Raw genomic sequence first — 16,106 nt, 5'->3', positions numbered from 1 at the left:
TGGACAGGTTCCTTTAATTTCTCCAAAATTGAAAGATGATTGCTGGAGTGATAAACCCCAGAAAGAAACAGAAGCCTTTGCGTATTACCGCCGGACACATACTGCCAATGAGCGACGGCGGCGTGGTGAAATGAGGGATCTCTTTGAAAAATTGAAGATTACATTGGGATTACTTCATTCTTCCAAAGTTTCCAAAAGTCTCATTCTTACTCGGGTAAGTATTCTGTAAATAACACGTGTAAATACACACTCAACTAAGAGAGTCATACAGATATTATGATAAAGGAAATCCATTGTCACCTGAGGAGGATGGAAATGAGTCACTTGTACTTAAGAATTTAGTGAAGCTAGTAACTGGTCCTGGTGGCTCATATCTAGGATGCCAGCATTGGAGAGGTTGAACAATAAGATTGCCTTCAGTTTAAGATCATCCTGAGCTACAGAGTGATGCTGTGTTAAAAGCAGGGCCAGTAAATTAGCAATAAATACTTTAGGGGGGGAAATCTTTATGTTAAATGAGAATAACTTTACATTGAATGTTAAGTTCTTTTGTGTCTGAAGGCAGGAGAGCAGGGAAGATTTGTAGGTGTGGGTGTGTGGTGTGTAAGCACACGAGTCTGTGAATACATGTTCCCATGAGTATATGCAGAGATGAGAGCAAGCTGTTGGGGGTTTGCCTTTATCACTTTCTATTTTATTACTTTAAGATAGGGTCCTTCATAGACCTGGAAGCTTGCTTTTGTGGCTAGCCCAGGTGGCCATTGAGCTTTTGGGATCTGCCTGTCTCCTCATCTCAATATTAGAGTTACAGGTTTGTGTAGCCATGCTTAGTTTTTTACATGAGTGCTCTGGATTCAAACTTAGGTCCTTGTGCTTGTAAGTACTATTATTGTTACCCAAGGAGCCATCTCCCTAACCACAAATGTTTTAAGTTTTTAAAGTCAGAATCTGAACACTGGGAGGATAGCTCAGTCGACAGAGTGCTCACCTTGCAAGCATGAAGACCTGAGTTCTAGAACTCCAGAAACTACATTTTAAAAAAATGCTGGGTGGAGCTAGAAAGATGACCCAGAGGTTAACGGCACTTGCTGTTCTACTCCAGGACCCCAGTTCAGTTCTCAGCATTGTTGTTGGGCATCTCTCAGCCACTTGTAACTCAAAGGGGATCCAACACTCTATCTGTCCTCTGACAGCACACCCACACATGTGATAGATACACACATGAACAAATAAATAAAAAAAACTACAGAAAAACTAGATGTGGTGGCACAGGATTTTAATGTCAGCTTTGGGTGGGTAGAAATAGACAGATTCCGGGCTCACTGGCCAGCTGGCTTAACCTACTTAGTGAACTCCAGCCTTAACGGGACCATGTTAAAAAAAAATAGAGACAACACTATCAAGTCAGAAATTCTTAAGTCTTTGTACAAGTGTCTTTATATTATTCCCCACATCATTTAGAACAGTTTATCATAGTGTAAAATGCATAGCAGAAGAGCACACACCATTTTTTGGGTAGGCATTGAACACAGGGTTTCATGCATGTGAGGCAAGTCCTTTATCAACTAACTACAGCCATAATTCTTAATAGTTAACAGTCATTTAAAAAGAAAATGAAATGCTCAAGTTAGCAGAAGTTTTAGCTCTGAGCATAAATCATTTAAGTTAATACCGTTTCATGACTTTTAGTAAGTAGAAGCTGGGAAGTATACATCTAGCATTCATATTCCTCTCTTGAAATGAAACAGATTGTATAAACATTATTTTAAAATTTGGTTAAAATCTAAGCACAAAGTGAATGTTTTGTATTTCCTTGCAGTAGTTGAAGGCCTGTTTACCATTCAATGATGATCTTAGAAATAATCATTATATATATTCCCTAAAAGTACAGGCTAGAAAACAATTTAACAAATAATGTTGGGTTAGTGATAGAGCCTGGGGTGTAGCATGTACAGGACCCTAAGTTTCTATTGCCAGTACCACAGTCAGTGACTTGGTCTATTAACCAATTTCTGAAACATCAGTAGTTGTTTATAATGTTCTCTAAAATACTTTGATTAAAGAAATTGTGTAGGCTTCCTGTACTTTTAGAAGTTAATGCTCCATTGACATACTGTTTCTATTTTAGGCATTCAGTGAAATTCAAGGGTTAACAGACCAGGCAGATAAATTGATAGGACAGAAAAATCTGCTGAGTCGAAAACGAAATATTTTAATACGAAAGGTATCATCTCTTTCAGGTAAGCTTTGTAAATGTGGGAAAGAGCATAATAAACAGCTTTAGCAAGGAGAAATGCTCACTGGGTCTTTCAGAGTCTGTTTAGATTAAGGATTGGCATCCCGGGTTTGTAGCAGTTACCTTTGAGTGGGTTATAGCTTCTGAATTGTATTCACTCTTGCCTTCTGTAGTTTTGGGGAATATAGTTAAATCAACTAGATTTCAGCTAATTATTTCTCATTATTATGTGGGGTCATGCAGAGATTGATACTTTATTCCTTATCAACCTGTAGGTAAGACAGAAGAAGTGGTCCTGAAGAAGCTGGAGTATATTTATGCAAAACAACAAGCACTAGAGGCACAAAAAAGAAAGAAGAAGATGGGATCAGATGAGTTTGGTGTATCTCCTAGAGTCAGCAAACAGCTGGAGGGATCTTCTACATCATCTGTAGATCTTGGACAGATGTTCATAAATAACAGGAGGGGGAAACCTTTGATTCTTTCCAGAAAAAGAGACCAGGCTGCAGGTAAGAGGGATGGATATCTTTGTTTTCCTTAATGTAGATACACATCAATTTATTTTAGTGGACTGAACGTCTTTTCTTGCTTATAGTCCTGATTAATTGAATTGGAGATGAGTTTTAAGAAAAAGAACTGTAGCTAGGTGGTAGTGGTGCACACCTTTAATCCCAGCACTCAGTAGGCAGAGGCAGGCAGATATCTTTGAGTTAGAGGCCAGCTTGGTCTACAGAATGAGTTCCAGAACAGCCAGGGCTATATGAAAAAATTCTGTCTTGAAAACAAGCGAAAAAAAAACAAACAAAAAGCCAAAAGTATAAAGAAAAAAACAGAACTCTTAAGTTGTGAATTTTTTACATATAATAACTCTAAGACATTATTATTTTAATGTATGAGTTCTAGTTCTGATAGTAGTGTCTTCATTACATGTTTCTAGTAAGTACATAGCTGTTTGTGTATATGAACACTTGATTTTCTTGAATTTACTATGGGGTTAAATAAATTGGAACTTTTAAAAACTTTTTGCTTGTTTGTTTGTTTTAGTTGGACATGGTAGTATGTACCTATAGTCTCAACTACCTGGGAAGCTAACACAGGCAGGTTGCCTAAGGCTCAGAATTGATGTCAGCCTAGGTAACAAAGTGAGACTATTTTTTTTAAAGGAATAATTTAATTTCTTTGAACTGATCCATTTTTTATTGTCTCTCTTAAAGAACAAAGGAAACTGACTTTAATTTCTTTCTTACCTTGATTTTGGAAGTGGTTCACTGTTATGCAGAGGGGGGAGTGTTCTCGTTTACTCTTAAGATAGCTTGATGTATGGACCAGAAAAATCTGACTTCTAGCCTGGCGGTGGTGGTGCATGCCTTTAATCCCAGCACTTGGGAAGCAGAGGAAGGCAGATCTCTGTGAGTTCGAGACCAGCCTGGTCTACAAGAGCGAGTTCCAGGACAGGTTCCAAAACTACAGAGAAACCCTTTCTGGGAGCGGAGGGGGGGAGGGGTCTGACGTCTATTGATGCAGGTGGGTTCTAAAATAAGAATTAATTTTAACATTACAGAGTGAAATAATAGTGTTTTAAGAAAAAAAAAAGTTGAATGACCAGTTACCTGAATTCACAGATAGAAAGACACTAGGCCTAGAAACTTGAATGACTTTATAGGAGTATGTAGAACAGAAAACCTGTGAATAGGCTTGTGTTTACCTTCATTTAAGCTCTCGTCACATCTTTGAAGTCAGGGTTTATGGCTCTCTCTCTCTCTCTCTGGAGGATACCAACATCAGTTGAAAGTTTGCTTTATTATTTTTTCATTTTGTTTGCAGAAAATGCCTTGACTTCTAACACTTCACACTCCTCTGCCAACCTGGTGATGACTCCACAAGGACAGTTGCTTACCCTAAAAGGCCCCCTATTCTCAGGACCAGTGGTAGCTGTTTCTTCTGCTCTCTTAGATGCTGATCTAAAGCCTCAAGTTGCAAGTAGTACAATGGCTCAGTCAGGTATGTGGTGGTATCCTCTGTGGTTAGGAAACCTTTGGATCTGTTCTGTAGTGATCCAGAGTTGGTCTGTTGGCATTTGCCTTGGTAAGAAATCTTCTAGCTTGATGGGAAGTTTTATTTTTACCTGGGATTAGAAACTACTTTGTGAACTCTAGTGAAATTTTTAGCAGAAGAAGAATTAAAATGATGTCAAAATGGAATGATGATGTTGGCAGGGCCAATATTTATGTTTTTGGTATTGATCATTCCTTGTTTTGTGTTGTCCTCAGAAGGTGTGTACTCCCTTGGTTCCAGTCCAATGCATGTTTTGAGTACCACTCTTTCGCAGCAAAGACTAAAGTATTATTTTGGTGACTTGGGTTCCCAGCACTCAGACCTCTGTTAAGGAAGGGTATTCTCATCACTCTTAAAACTGTAGTGATTTTGTTGCCATTACAACAACAGTTGCTTGTCTCTGCTGCCAAGTCTACTCTGGAGAACTCCCTTTCCTCTGTGCTGATCCTAGACTTCCATTTTCTCTTCTAACTAGCAGTTAATTGAGTTAACAATATAAAGGTGTATTTCTACCTTGGGGCAAGAATTAGCTTGGCAGCTGGACTTTTGCCTGTGCCTATAATTCCAGCACTCAGGAAACCAGGGCAAGATTTTTGTGAGTTGGAGGCTCACCCTGGACTACATGGAAAAATTCTAAGTCTGTATAAATTTAGGGCTGGGAATGTAGTTTAGTGATAGAATACTTGCCTAGTATAGGCAAAGCCCTGGGTTCTATAATTAAATGGAGCTATTACTAATAATGAAATATCTTAGTGTCTTGCCTAGATTTTTACTATTTCACCCATCTTTCTGATAAAAGTGGACTGATAAATTCAGGTAGAATGACTTGGGAAAGAAAGGAAGAGATAAGAAATTCTCATTACTATAAATCTAATGAATTCTGTCTTTAATTTTTAATTTTCAGAGAATGATGACTTATTTATGATGCCACGAATTGTTAATGTGACATCATTGGCTGCAGAGGAAGAGTTAGTAGATGTGGGTGGCAGCAAATACCCTCATGAAGTTCCTGATGGCAAGCCACTTGACCACCTGAGAGACATTGTTGGGAATGAAGCTAGCTCCTTAGCAGATACAGATAGAATCTCTTCCAGAGGAAACCATAGAGATGGCAGAATGGCCCGGGCTCCAACACAAGTGTTTTTGACAAATAAGGATCCTGGGTTTCCACATGTAGTTGACGTTTCCAATATGCAGGCAGCAGAGGAGTTTGTACCTAAAAAGATTTCTGGTGATATGAGAGGACATCGGTATAAATGGAAAGAGTGTGAATTGAGAGGAGAGAGACTGAAGTCAAAGGAATCGCAGTTTCATAAATTAAAGATGAAGGAGCTCAAGGACTCAAGCATTGAGATGGAACTGAGGAAAGTAGCTTCAGCTATTGAGGATGCAGCCCTTGATCCCAGCGAGCTGCTGACTAATGTGGAAGATGAGGATGACACTGATGAGACACTGACTTCGCTGCTCAATGAAATTGCCTTTCTTAATCAGCAACTAAATGATGACTCTGGCCTGGCTGAAATGCCTGATTCTATGGATTCAGAATTTCCAGAGGATGCTCAGCGAGCTTTTATCAATAAACTTGCTCCTGGGAACAGATCAACTTTCCAAGTTGGACACTTGGGAACGGGTTTGAAAGAGTTGCCTGATGTCCAAGAGGAGAGTGAATCCATCAGCCCCCTGCTGTTGCACTTGGAAGATGATGACTTTTCTGAGAATGAAAAACAACTTGGGGACACAGCTTCTGAGCCAGATGTCCTTAAGATTGTTATCAACTCTGAGATAAAAGATTCTCTTGTTTCCCATAGGAAATCTAGTGATGGAGGGAAGAGTACTTCTGGTCTCCCTACAGAGCCTGAAGGTGTATCCTCACCTCCCATCCTACACATGAAGACTGGTCCAGAGAACAGCAACACAGATACTTTGTGGAGGCCTATGCCAAAATTGGCCCCTTTGGGTTTAAAAGCAGCTAATCCTCCCAGTGACACAGATGGTCAAAGTCTCAAGGTGATGCCTTCCTTGGCACCTATAGCTGCCAAAGTTGGACATAAAATGAACTTAACGGGGAATGACCAGGAAGGCCGAGAGAACAAGGTGATGCCTACATTGGCACCTGTTGTGACTAAATTAGGCAACTCTGGGATTCCATCAAGTTCTTCAGGGAAATGAACTCATTCATCCTCATGCAGAAGCCAGGCTATGAGGGGGAATTGAATTTTACCTCCTTTCTCTGCAGGCATCTGTTTGTTTGTCTTATGGAACTATAATCTTTGACTTTGATTATGTGTGGATATTGATGGAGAAAGGGGGTTAGGGTGCTGGTCTTGGTGTTTGAAATTCTGATCATGTTAAAAATGTTACCTCACTTGTGGTGCTGGGTCCCCCATCTTCTCTAAGAAGGTGCAATCCCTCTTGCCCAAGGAATTCATAACAAGAATCTGGCTCCATCGAGTACCCTATTTTTTTCCCCTGAGAAAATGCTTAAGTCTTGGAATTACTATGAACTAAACTGTAAGTGATAATTATTAGCTCTAAATTCTGAGAATTGTGATACAGTTGTATGAAGGGAGCTAGAGAAAATTTTTAGTTTTTATTTCAACAGTAGGGCATGATAGTGCACACTTGTAATTCCACCACTAGAAGACTAAAACAAGAGAATTGCAAGTTTGTATCTGTCCTGGGCTATAAAGGATCCCCCTACATACACACACACACACACACACACACACACACACACACACACACATACACACACATATCACAGATGGGGAGAGGGAAGAATTATACTAGGTAGGATGGATACTATGGAATACCAAAGTGAAGGGTCTTTGTCATTCAACAGACTGTTCTTTCATATCCTGAATAGCTGTTCTCTTACCCTTTCAGTCAAAATTATAAACTTTAAGCTTTCTAGTAAAGTAGGAATATACTTTTAACTTTTACTATTAATGTACTTATTTTGAGAGGCATAAAAAGAGATACTTCCTTGCTGTCTTTTGTGGTATTGAAAGATTCATTCATGATGCCAGGGGTTTCTACCCATTATTAGTTTTTTGAAGGTAGACATAGAGTCAGTCGTTCCCTTTCCAAAATCATTGCCAGTCCAGAAACAGCTAAAATGAAAAGCAGTTTCTCCCCAGACCAGAGGCCATAGCCAAAATAAAAATTTGTGAGGCTGGATATTTCCCAAATGGAACCAGCCTGTAGGTGCTTGAAGGTTTTGCTCACTGTCACCTGCACAGGATGTGACAAGAAAGGCAAGTCACAGTGGTCGTTCTTTACCTGGGACGCAAGGCAGTGTTTGAGTCACAAGATATATTTTTATCTGCTGCCAATGGCGTCAATGATCTGTAGAGCTTTTTCACTCAGTAACTGTCAGAATGTGAAGGACTGACAACCTGTAAAGATGAAGATATTTATATTTTTGTATAGTTGTTTTCATAGATTTCTCAAGGGATGAAGTTTTCAACCTAGAAGAGATTTGTATTGAGTATAGAAATGTTTCCTATCTAGTTTGTAAATAATCATGGTGCATTTGAGGGGTCTCTTGGAAGCTCCTGAGGCAAGAATCACTGTTCTGAAAATGTATAGACTGAGATTTAGCTGCTGCATTTTGCCTTTCTTAAATAATTATATTTTGGAATGTAACCCGTTCTGTCTTCAATGACAGGATTTGCTTGTGTTGTAAAACACTTTAACACAAGTGCTTCCGGTGCCTGGGCCGTGCCTGGGTAATTCTATTTCTTTTACATCCTTGCCTTCTTTATCTCAAGTCCCACTCAGAGTATCTTCAGACCTAGGTTGTGAGACCAACTTTGGAATGAATCTAGCCAGTGAATGATTACTTCCATGTTTGATTTCCTTTTTAGATTAACTCTGATAATCATCAGATTGAAATGATAAATATCTTCCACTGCAAAATGCAGTGGTAGTAAATTCTTCATTGGTTTTGTGCTGCTTGCCTTCCTGGATAGTTCATCAGCACTTAACCGTCCCTGTTTACTACAAAAGCCTGACACAGTAAAAACAGTATTTCTCAGCTTCTCCTTTGTCCTTTCTGTCCTTTACCCAGCTGACTTCATCCAATGCCTTAGCCAAGGAGTGCAGCACCTGTCACCCTTGCTACCAGCTGTCCTCGGAGACCTAGTTCTTTAGCCCGGGTGTGACAGTTTCCAGTGGTTTTATTGCCTGTTTCTTTCCCGTGTTTCCTTCTGACTTTAGAGAGTCAGACAAGAATCAGCAAGGGAGTGAATGAATAATCCTCAGGAAAAGAAGGACCATGTTAGCTTCTAACACTTGTTTCTTTTTTCTCTTTTTTTCCCTTTTTTTTATAATTTGAAAAAAAATAGGCAAAACAGGTCAGAGTTTATTCTTAATTGGAAGATACTTGGCTGCGTTTATGAGAGATGTAGAAAGATAGAAATGAAGTTTGGTTCTAGGTGTTCAGGGAAAGCTGCAGATGGTATTACAGACTCCCAAGATGCATTGTTCTTAAGACAGATTTAGGAACTATCAGGGCTATTTGAGGAGGGCTTAGTCTTCAGAACAATCTTGTAGTCTTGACAGAAATCCAAAATCTCCCCCAAACTCCTACCCTTTGCATTAGGGTAACCTTACATTAGGAGAAACTGGTCTATGAAAATTACATGTATGATTGTGAAAGGTGAAGTTAAGTGAAAACGTTGGAGGAACCCGAAAAAAAGCTCCCATCCTAGCTAAGCATGATCTCAGTAGACCAATCACTCGCCTTTTTATACACCTGTAAATAAATGGAATGTTTTTAAGAATATAATTATGTCAGATTTAGCATTTTCTTTTATATATTAAATATATATCTTTCATTTCTGCTTTTGAAAGTGATTATTTTTTTAGAAATAACAGGCTTGGCAGTTGAAAGGAAAGACATGTGAACCCAAAATAAACCAGTTATACTAATTAAATCAGAACTTGGTGTTGGGAGGTTTATGCCTGAATGGAGAATTCAGTGTCCTCAGATGTATTTGAGAGAGGATGCCATTGGAAGATCTTTTTAGATGCTTCTTGTCCTTAAAGCTTTTTATGTGCTATTTGGGAAGACCTTTGGTGGTGTAGTCCTTGTAGTATGTCTTCTTGGGGACTTATTGTCTTACTATGTATAATCTTATGACAAATATTTACCATTCTTTAGTAAAAGCTAGTTTCATATACCACCATTGCCTTGGGAGAGCAACAGGGCATAAACACAATATTCGTGGCTAAGGACAATAGTGTTCTTTTAAAATTTGTATGTTCTTTTTAAATATGTATTCGTGTGTGCCATGGTGCACATGTGAAAATCAACGGACAGCTTTGTGGATTCACTTCTCTCCTACTAGGGATCAAACTCTGATTATCAAGCATTCACAGCAAAGACTTAAACTCACTGAGCCATCTTGACAGTCTAATTGATGTTCTTAAGACAAGGTGTTAAGGGGTTTCATAATATTACAAAGTGTTCTTATGGGAGTCTTAAACATTAAACTGTTAGTATTAAGATAATTAACAGATCAAATTTAGTTAGTTATATAAACTTCATAGAAGTGTTTACTTTGTGTACTTTTATAAGCGCAATTGGTTTTTGCTTTTGTTTTTTTTTTTTTAGTGCTTGTTATTAGGTTTTATTTTATTAAAAATTTTCGCCTCCTCCCCGCCTCCCTTTTCCCTCCCCCTCCCCCTCAATTGGTTTTTGTTCCCACAACATTATGAATAAAAATAGGCCTTTTTTTTTTCCTTTTTTTTTTTTTTTTTTTTTTTTTTGAGAGGGTCTCACTATACAACCCTGACTGGCCTGGAATTCCATGGAGATCAAGCTGGTATTAAACTCACAGAGATTCACCTGCCTCTGCCCTCTGGGATTGAAGACATGTGCCATCACACACATCTTTATACATTATTTTTGGCAAAGTTTCATACATTCTCCCTGACTGTAGTAGTTATTTATAGTGGAATTGTGTGCTCAGTTGCCTTGGACAAGTCTGCAAAATAGTGGTATCTCTGTCTCTCCCAGAATAAAGCTGTGGATAGTGTAGGCAGCTCATTTTCAGGAACTTAAGGTTTATCAGGAACTTTAAGGTTTATTAAAATTGATTGAATAGAATTGTTGAAGAAAGTGCTATAAGGGTCTTTTGATAGCCCTGTGTTGTATCATTGCTAATTAAAACTCACATCCACATGGGCTAGGAAAAGTGCTTCCCTCCCAAGTATGAGTTGAATTCTTAGAACCCAAGTAAAAGTGCCAGATGTGTAATCCCAGTACTGGGAAGGTGGATCCCTGGGGTTCTCTGGCCAGCCAGTCTAGCCAAATTGATAAACTCTAGACCAGTGAGAGACCCTGTCCCAAAAGTTTGGTGGCATTCGTGAGGATGGTACTAGAGGTGGTCCTCTAGTCTCCATGCTCAACGTACAAATGCAGATGTACCTGCTTGCACAAACAAATTTACACATACATGAATAACTTAGTACGTAGAAAATTAAAGCTAGGGCTGGTGAGATGCCTTGTTGGGTAGAGATACTTGCATTCAACCCTGGTGACCTGAGTTCAATCCCCAGAAGGAGAAAATCAGCTTCTACCATGAACTTGCACCATGGCATGTGCAAACCCCTCAATGTATAAATAACAACAAAACCATTTAGGCCATCCAGGACTGCATAGTTAAACCCTGTCTTCAAAAAAGAGACTTGGTACATCCCTTTAATCCCAGGACTTGGGAGAACAGAGAGGCAGGTGAGTTCATGGCTGGCCTAGTATATATAGTGAGTTTCAGGCTAGCCAGAGATAACATAGTGAGCCTAGGGTAGGTAGAATTATTGCTTGTAGATGAAGAAAGGAGTTATATATTGGAAATAAAAATTTAATACACAATTTAAAACCTATAATTTTAGTATATTTAAAACTGGTTTACAGAGACACAGTTTTAAGCAGCAGTGATAGATGTGGGGTTAGGAGGCTAAGCCATAACAAGGTGGAAATTTGAGACAATATTCTATCATTGTAGACTGCTCATAAGATAGCACCATCACCAGTGGAAAAGCAGCTCTGGAAACATTAACTTGAAAGCTATTTTCTTTACAACTGCATTCATTGGTCTCAGCTTTCTCATAGTGCCTTGAACCTAAAGGTGCTCAATAAATACTTGAATTGATGAGCAAATATTTATTCTAGCATATTAATTTCCTAGGACCTCTGCATCTTATTTGCCTAGGATGAGTTCTAAAATCTTACCTAATAATTTTAAGCAAGACTACTATAACAGTTTCAGGCTAGAAGGTGGCTCAGCAGTTAAGAGCACACTGGTTGCTCTTCCAGTGGTCCTGAGTTCAATTCATAATCACATGGTGGCTCAGAATCATCTGTAATGAGATCTGATTTCCTCTTCTGCAGGCATACATGCAGACAGAACACTATACATAATAAGAATCACTAACTACTATAACATTCTTAACATCTGGAGTGTTTAGAATCTTGAACACCATGTATATTTGCTTTGGACATACACAACCAGCACATGTTCGTGGAGGTCAACTGTGTCTTGGAGAGTAGGATGAGATTTGTAAAGGGAGTCGCCTCTCTTCACTTGTACATGAAAGAGAACACTTTCAACCTGTTGCCATACTAGCATCTCAAAGGAGCATGATACTTAGACAGCTTGCTTGGATTGGGAAGAATTTTAAAAGTTATTTTTAGGCTTAGCCTGAAAATACACAATTTCAATAGTTATAATCCATCATGTTTTCTGTTTTTCAGCTGAGTCTCATCTTTAGACAAGGAAAGCAATCACTTAGATTTGCCCATGCAGTTCAGATCAAATGAGAGTAATGGTGTGTGTGTGTCTCTCTATGGTGTTAAAGTAGTTTTGGATGAGAAATTACACTTTGTAAACCCATTCACTAGCATTGAAAGAGAAGTGAGAATACCTCTTAGTAAATAGAAATTTGCCTAAAGATGTGTGCAGCAGAGACCAGGTTCTGTAGCAACCAAATGAAAACACCAGGTGGCGCCATTTATTGGTGTTACAGCAGGTCAAATCACCAATTATTAATAATGCCTAGTTAAAGAATCCGTTGTTTCTATAGTTATATGATCATTCCTGTCTTCAGGTTTAGACAATTAATTTGAAAGTCCCGTTTTAAGTTTCACTATATCTCTAATGTGTGGTTCAAAGGCAAGAGGCCTTAGGCCTCTGGTTACTATTGCCAGTTGGTAATATCTTTGATTCCTGTATCAATATCCTTGATGCCTGTATCAACAGGTGAGATTTATACGTTTGCTTTTAATACATAGCTGTATAGAACACAGGTATCTTCCTGTTTGAGCAGTGTTTGTTCAAGTACCTCTAAACACCGATATTAGGGATCCTTCCCCCTTGCAAACCTACCATCTCCAGAAATTCAGAGCCTGGAATAGGAGAGACACATCAGTGTATACTGTTAGGTACAGGTCTTTGGCGATATCCTTTTTAGAAAGCAATTTCTCTTTCTTTTCTGCCTCTTTCTCCCCTCCCCCCACAACTCTCCCCCTCCTTCCCTCTGTCTCTCCCTACTTTCTTCCTTTGTTTCTTTTTGTTTTTTCGAGACAGGGTTCTGCTGTGTAGTTTAGGAGCCTGTTCTGGAACTCGCTCTGTAGACCAGGCTGGCTCAGAACTCACAGAGATCCGCCTGCTTCTGCTTCCGTAGTGCTGGGATTAAAGGCATACATCACCACTGCCTCGCGGCAATTCCATTCTTTTTTTTTTTAAATTATGTATATGGAGGGGCCGTGATGGTGCACGCTTTTAATCCCAGCACTCGGGAGGCAGAGGCAGGCCTGGTCTACAAGAGCTAGTTCCAGGTCAGGCTCCAAAACTACAGAGAAACCGTGTCTTCAAAAGAAGAAAAAAAATTATATATATATGGGTAGGTGTTTTGCCTACTCTTATATCTATGCATCCATGTGACTGGTGCCTATAGAGGAGAGGCCAGGAGAGGGCGACAAAATCCCCTGGAATGGTTGTGAGGTGCCACGAGGGTGCTGGTAATTAAACCTGAATCTTCTGGGGGGAAAAAAACAGTGCTCTTAATCTAAGGCTTCTAAAATTAAACCAACTTACATATCTATGAAGCATGAGTGTGTGGTGATATTTCTCCTATCTCCATGAACTAGGAAAAACAAAACAAAAAACCCAATAGCAAGTTTCATATCGGTAAGTGTCAGCCCTAGGGGTGTTTGCAAAGAAAAGATATGGAGTAGCAAAATACTGTTAACGCTGTGGATAATGGACGTTGGTGGCTAAAGAAATGATAGAAGGTATCATGGGTGCATTCATTTACTTTCTCTGTTCGCAGTCTACCTAAGACTCTATTGTGGGCTTGAACAGGTTGTTCAGTTCTAAAATTTGTGAGTTGAGTTACTCCACTGTGTTAGTCTGGCCGTAATCACAAACCATTCCAACCGTGTTAAAATCCCAGCAGTTGGAGTGGAAAGGATTTCTTTTGGCTGCATCCCGGCTTTTATTTTTTTTCTTTTCTCTCTTTCTTCATTTCATTTCTTTTCTTTTCTTTTCTTTTTTTTTTTTTTTTTTGAGTTAGGAATTAAATTTCAGCGGTGATCTCATGCCTACCAAATATCAACCTTAGGCCTGGGGGCGTGGTTATGGTCTTGAGAATCTGGGAAGTTCTCTGGGGGACCAGACCTGATAATACCGTAAAAGGCCTGGTTCTCTCAGTTCTAAAGCCGTGTTATGTTGACCTTGCTATAAGAGCGGTACCCACAATTATACTGTGCAGAATCCCGAGCCCTCTGCTTCCACAGTTCATTTCTTGGCTCCGCCCCACAAGCGTCGATCGCCCAATCAGGAACTGATCTTCTGCAGACCGCACCCCCTTCTCTAGGCCCCGCCTCCCGGCGCTGCTCGGCCGAGGCTCTAGTTCGCGTTTTGAGCCGCTGGTGCCACCATAGCCGCTACTGCTGTGGCTGCCGCGGAGCTGAAGCAGTCGAGCGCGATGCCCGAGGGCGCTGTGAGCTGGGCCTGAGCGAACGGGGGCGCTGACGAGTATTAAGGGCTTTTGGAGCGGGTGGTGGGTGTTGGGAATTGGAAGCGAGCTCCCAAGGCCAGGGTGGGGGAGGGAGGCTCCCGTATCAGATCGGGTCAGCACGAGCCCGGGCGACCAGCACGGTGTCCCGGCCCCCAGCGGACCGCTCGGGTGACTTTGGCGGCCTCCTCCCTTGGACACCGCAGTTACCATGGGAACACTTGGGCTGTAACCGGCGCCAAACCCTCGTAGAACCCATCCCATTCTTCAGTTAAACGCCTCTGGCTGGCGTGGGCCTGACATTTCTTCACTCTAGGGGGTCGTCCTCCCTTCCTAAGAAATCTAGCTGGCTAGGGTGGGGATGAGGAGTGAGAAAGAACAGGGCAATGCCCAGAGTAAGAGCGGCTGACAGGCAGAAGACACCTACTGTGATGCCAAGGTTGCTTCTGCCATCTCAGGCCAGTGAACGTGCATATCCGAAGGCCCTGCTGATAGAGAAGGCAGTACCACTGTTGAGACAAGTCCTAAGGCTAGGCCAGGGACTGTCCTTAGGGGCTTCTCCTTATGATGGCTGGGGAAGGGTCAACCATTACCAGCCGCATCAAGAACTTGCTGCGGTCCCCTTCCATCAAATTACGTAGAAGTAAAGCAGGAAACCGGCGAGAAGACCTCAGCTCCAAGGTGAGTCCTACTGAGAGCCACCTTTTCCAACTTTACCTTCTGTTGCCCCTTGTTATTTTTTCACCTTTCTCTTTCTGGGGGGGGGGAGTTAGATAATAAAATTCCTCTGTTGACTCTAAAAGATCAAATGTGCTCATCTGTACCAACCTGATTTGAAGTTGGATGAACAACAGCGCGCGTGGGTGGGCATGCTGAGACTCAACCATGGGAAGATGTGCATAGGATCTCAGTTCAAACTAAGTGTGTGCTTGGGGAAGCTAGTTGACATGTTATGACTCAGTTTCTCTTCTTGGAAGAGGACAGTGAGATCACCTAGCTGTGAATAATGGGGATGTATTAGTGTAACAGTTGGGGTTATGCCAACTATACTTGCTTAAAGAAATATACTGAAACACTTCCTCTGAGATATCGAAACAATTTTATGACAAGCCTGATGATGCATGCCTGTAATCCCAGCACTAGCGAGTCAGAGGCAAATTCAACCTGGTCTATATAACAAGTTCCAGGCCAACCAGGGCTACATAGTTAGACCCTGTCCTGCCTAAAAAAGATGAAGGTTGGACTGGCAAGATAGCTCAGCTGGTAAAGACGCTTGTCAACAAGCCTGCTCTCCGGATTTGTAGTCCTCAGGCTCATGTGATGGAAGGAGTAAACCAACGCCTAAGAGTGGTTCTCTGACCTCTGCACATGCACACACACACACACTCACAAAGAAATGAATGTATTTTTTTTATCTCTTTAAGAGATCTAAATTTATTTAATTGGAGCTTCGCTTCTTGGTTTCTCATGATAATGTGAAGGAGCCAGATGTGTGCCAGAAAGACAGCTTGACTGGTTTGCGCTTATCCTGGTTACTGTATGCCCACATCCTTTTCTGGACAAATGTTCAGCATCCAGTGTTACACTTGTCTGGGTTTGGGTCCTTATGCTTGGTTTTTTGTTTGTTTGTTTGCTTTTTTTTTTTTTTTTTTTGGTTTGTTTCAAGGCAAAATCTTGTTACACAGTCCTGTCTGGGTTCAAACTCCACAAGCCCTAGTGTCCTAGGTGCTGGGATTCTGGCATGCCAGCTTATGGTTTGTTCAGCTTTGCTGACCCCCACAATTTTGGA

The 16,106-nt window shown here is 40.7% G+C and overlaps 2 protein-coding genes across 14 annotated transcripts in view; both read left to right on the top strand.

The window, feature by feature from the left end:
* Mga (MAX dimerization protein MGA) overlaps positions 1-9,237 on the top strand; it is an 86,226-nt gene extending 76,989 nt beyond the window's left edge. For all 9 annotated transcript variants that reach the window (XM_048459930.3, XM_048459929.3, XM_085696440.2 and 6 more), the window contains 5 exons: positions 8-214; positions 2,129-2,240; positions 2,512-2,745; positions 4,061-4,237; positions 5,196-9,237. In XM_048459930.3, the coding sequence (XP_048315887.3) occupies positions 8-214; positions 2,129-2,240; positions 2,512-2,745; positions 4,061-4,237; positions 5,196-6,460 (1,995 nt within the window). In that variant the 3' untranslated portion in view covers positions 6,461-9,237. The remainder of the gene's footprint in view (positions 1-7; positions 215-2,128; positions 2,241-2,511; positions 2,746-4,060; positions 4,238-5,195) is intronic.
* Positions 9,238-14,258: 5,021 nt separating this feature from the next.
* The window catches only part of Mapkbp1 (mitogen-activated protein kinase binding protein 1), a 56,092-nt gene continuing 54,244 nt past the window's right edge, over positions 14,259-16,106 (top strand). For 3 of the 5 annotated variants that reach the window (XM_048459630.3, XM_048459631.3, XM_048459627.3), the window contains exon 1: positions 14,260-14,998. In XM_048459630.3, the coding sequence (XP_048315587.3) occupies positions 14,882-14,998 (117 nt within the window). In that variant the 5' untranslated portion in view covers positions 14,260-14,881. Of the gene's footprint in view, positions 14,999-16,106 lie in introns of all 5 variants that reach the window. The other 2 variants (XM_048459628.3, XM_048459629.3) reach the window with 2 other exon arrangements.

The sequence above is a fragment of the Myodes glareolus genome, chromosome 10, assembly GCF_982192425.1.
Source record: "Myodes glareolus chromosome 10, mMyoGla1.1, whole genome shotgun sequence".
Classification (NCBI taxonomy): Eukaryota; Metazoa; Chordata; class Mammalia; order Rodentia; family Cricetidae; genus Myodes; species Myodes glareolus.
Note: the sequence above shows the minus strand (reverse complement) of the source record. Positions and strands in the feature narration are given on the sequence as shown.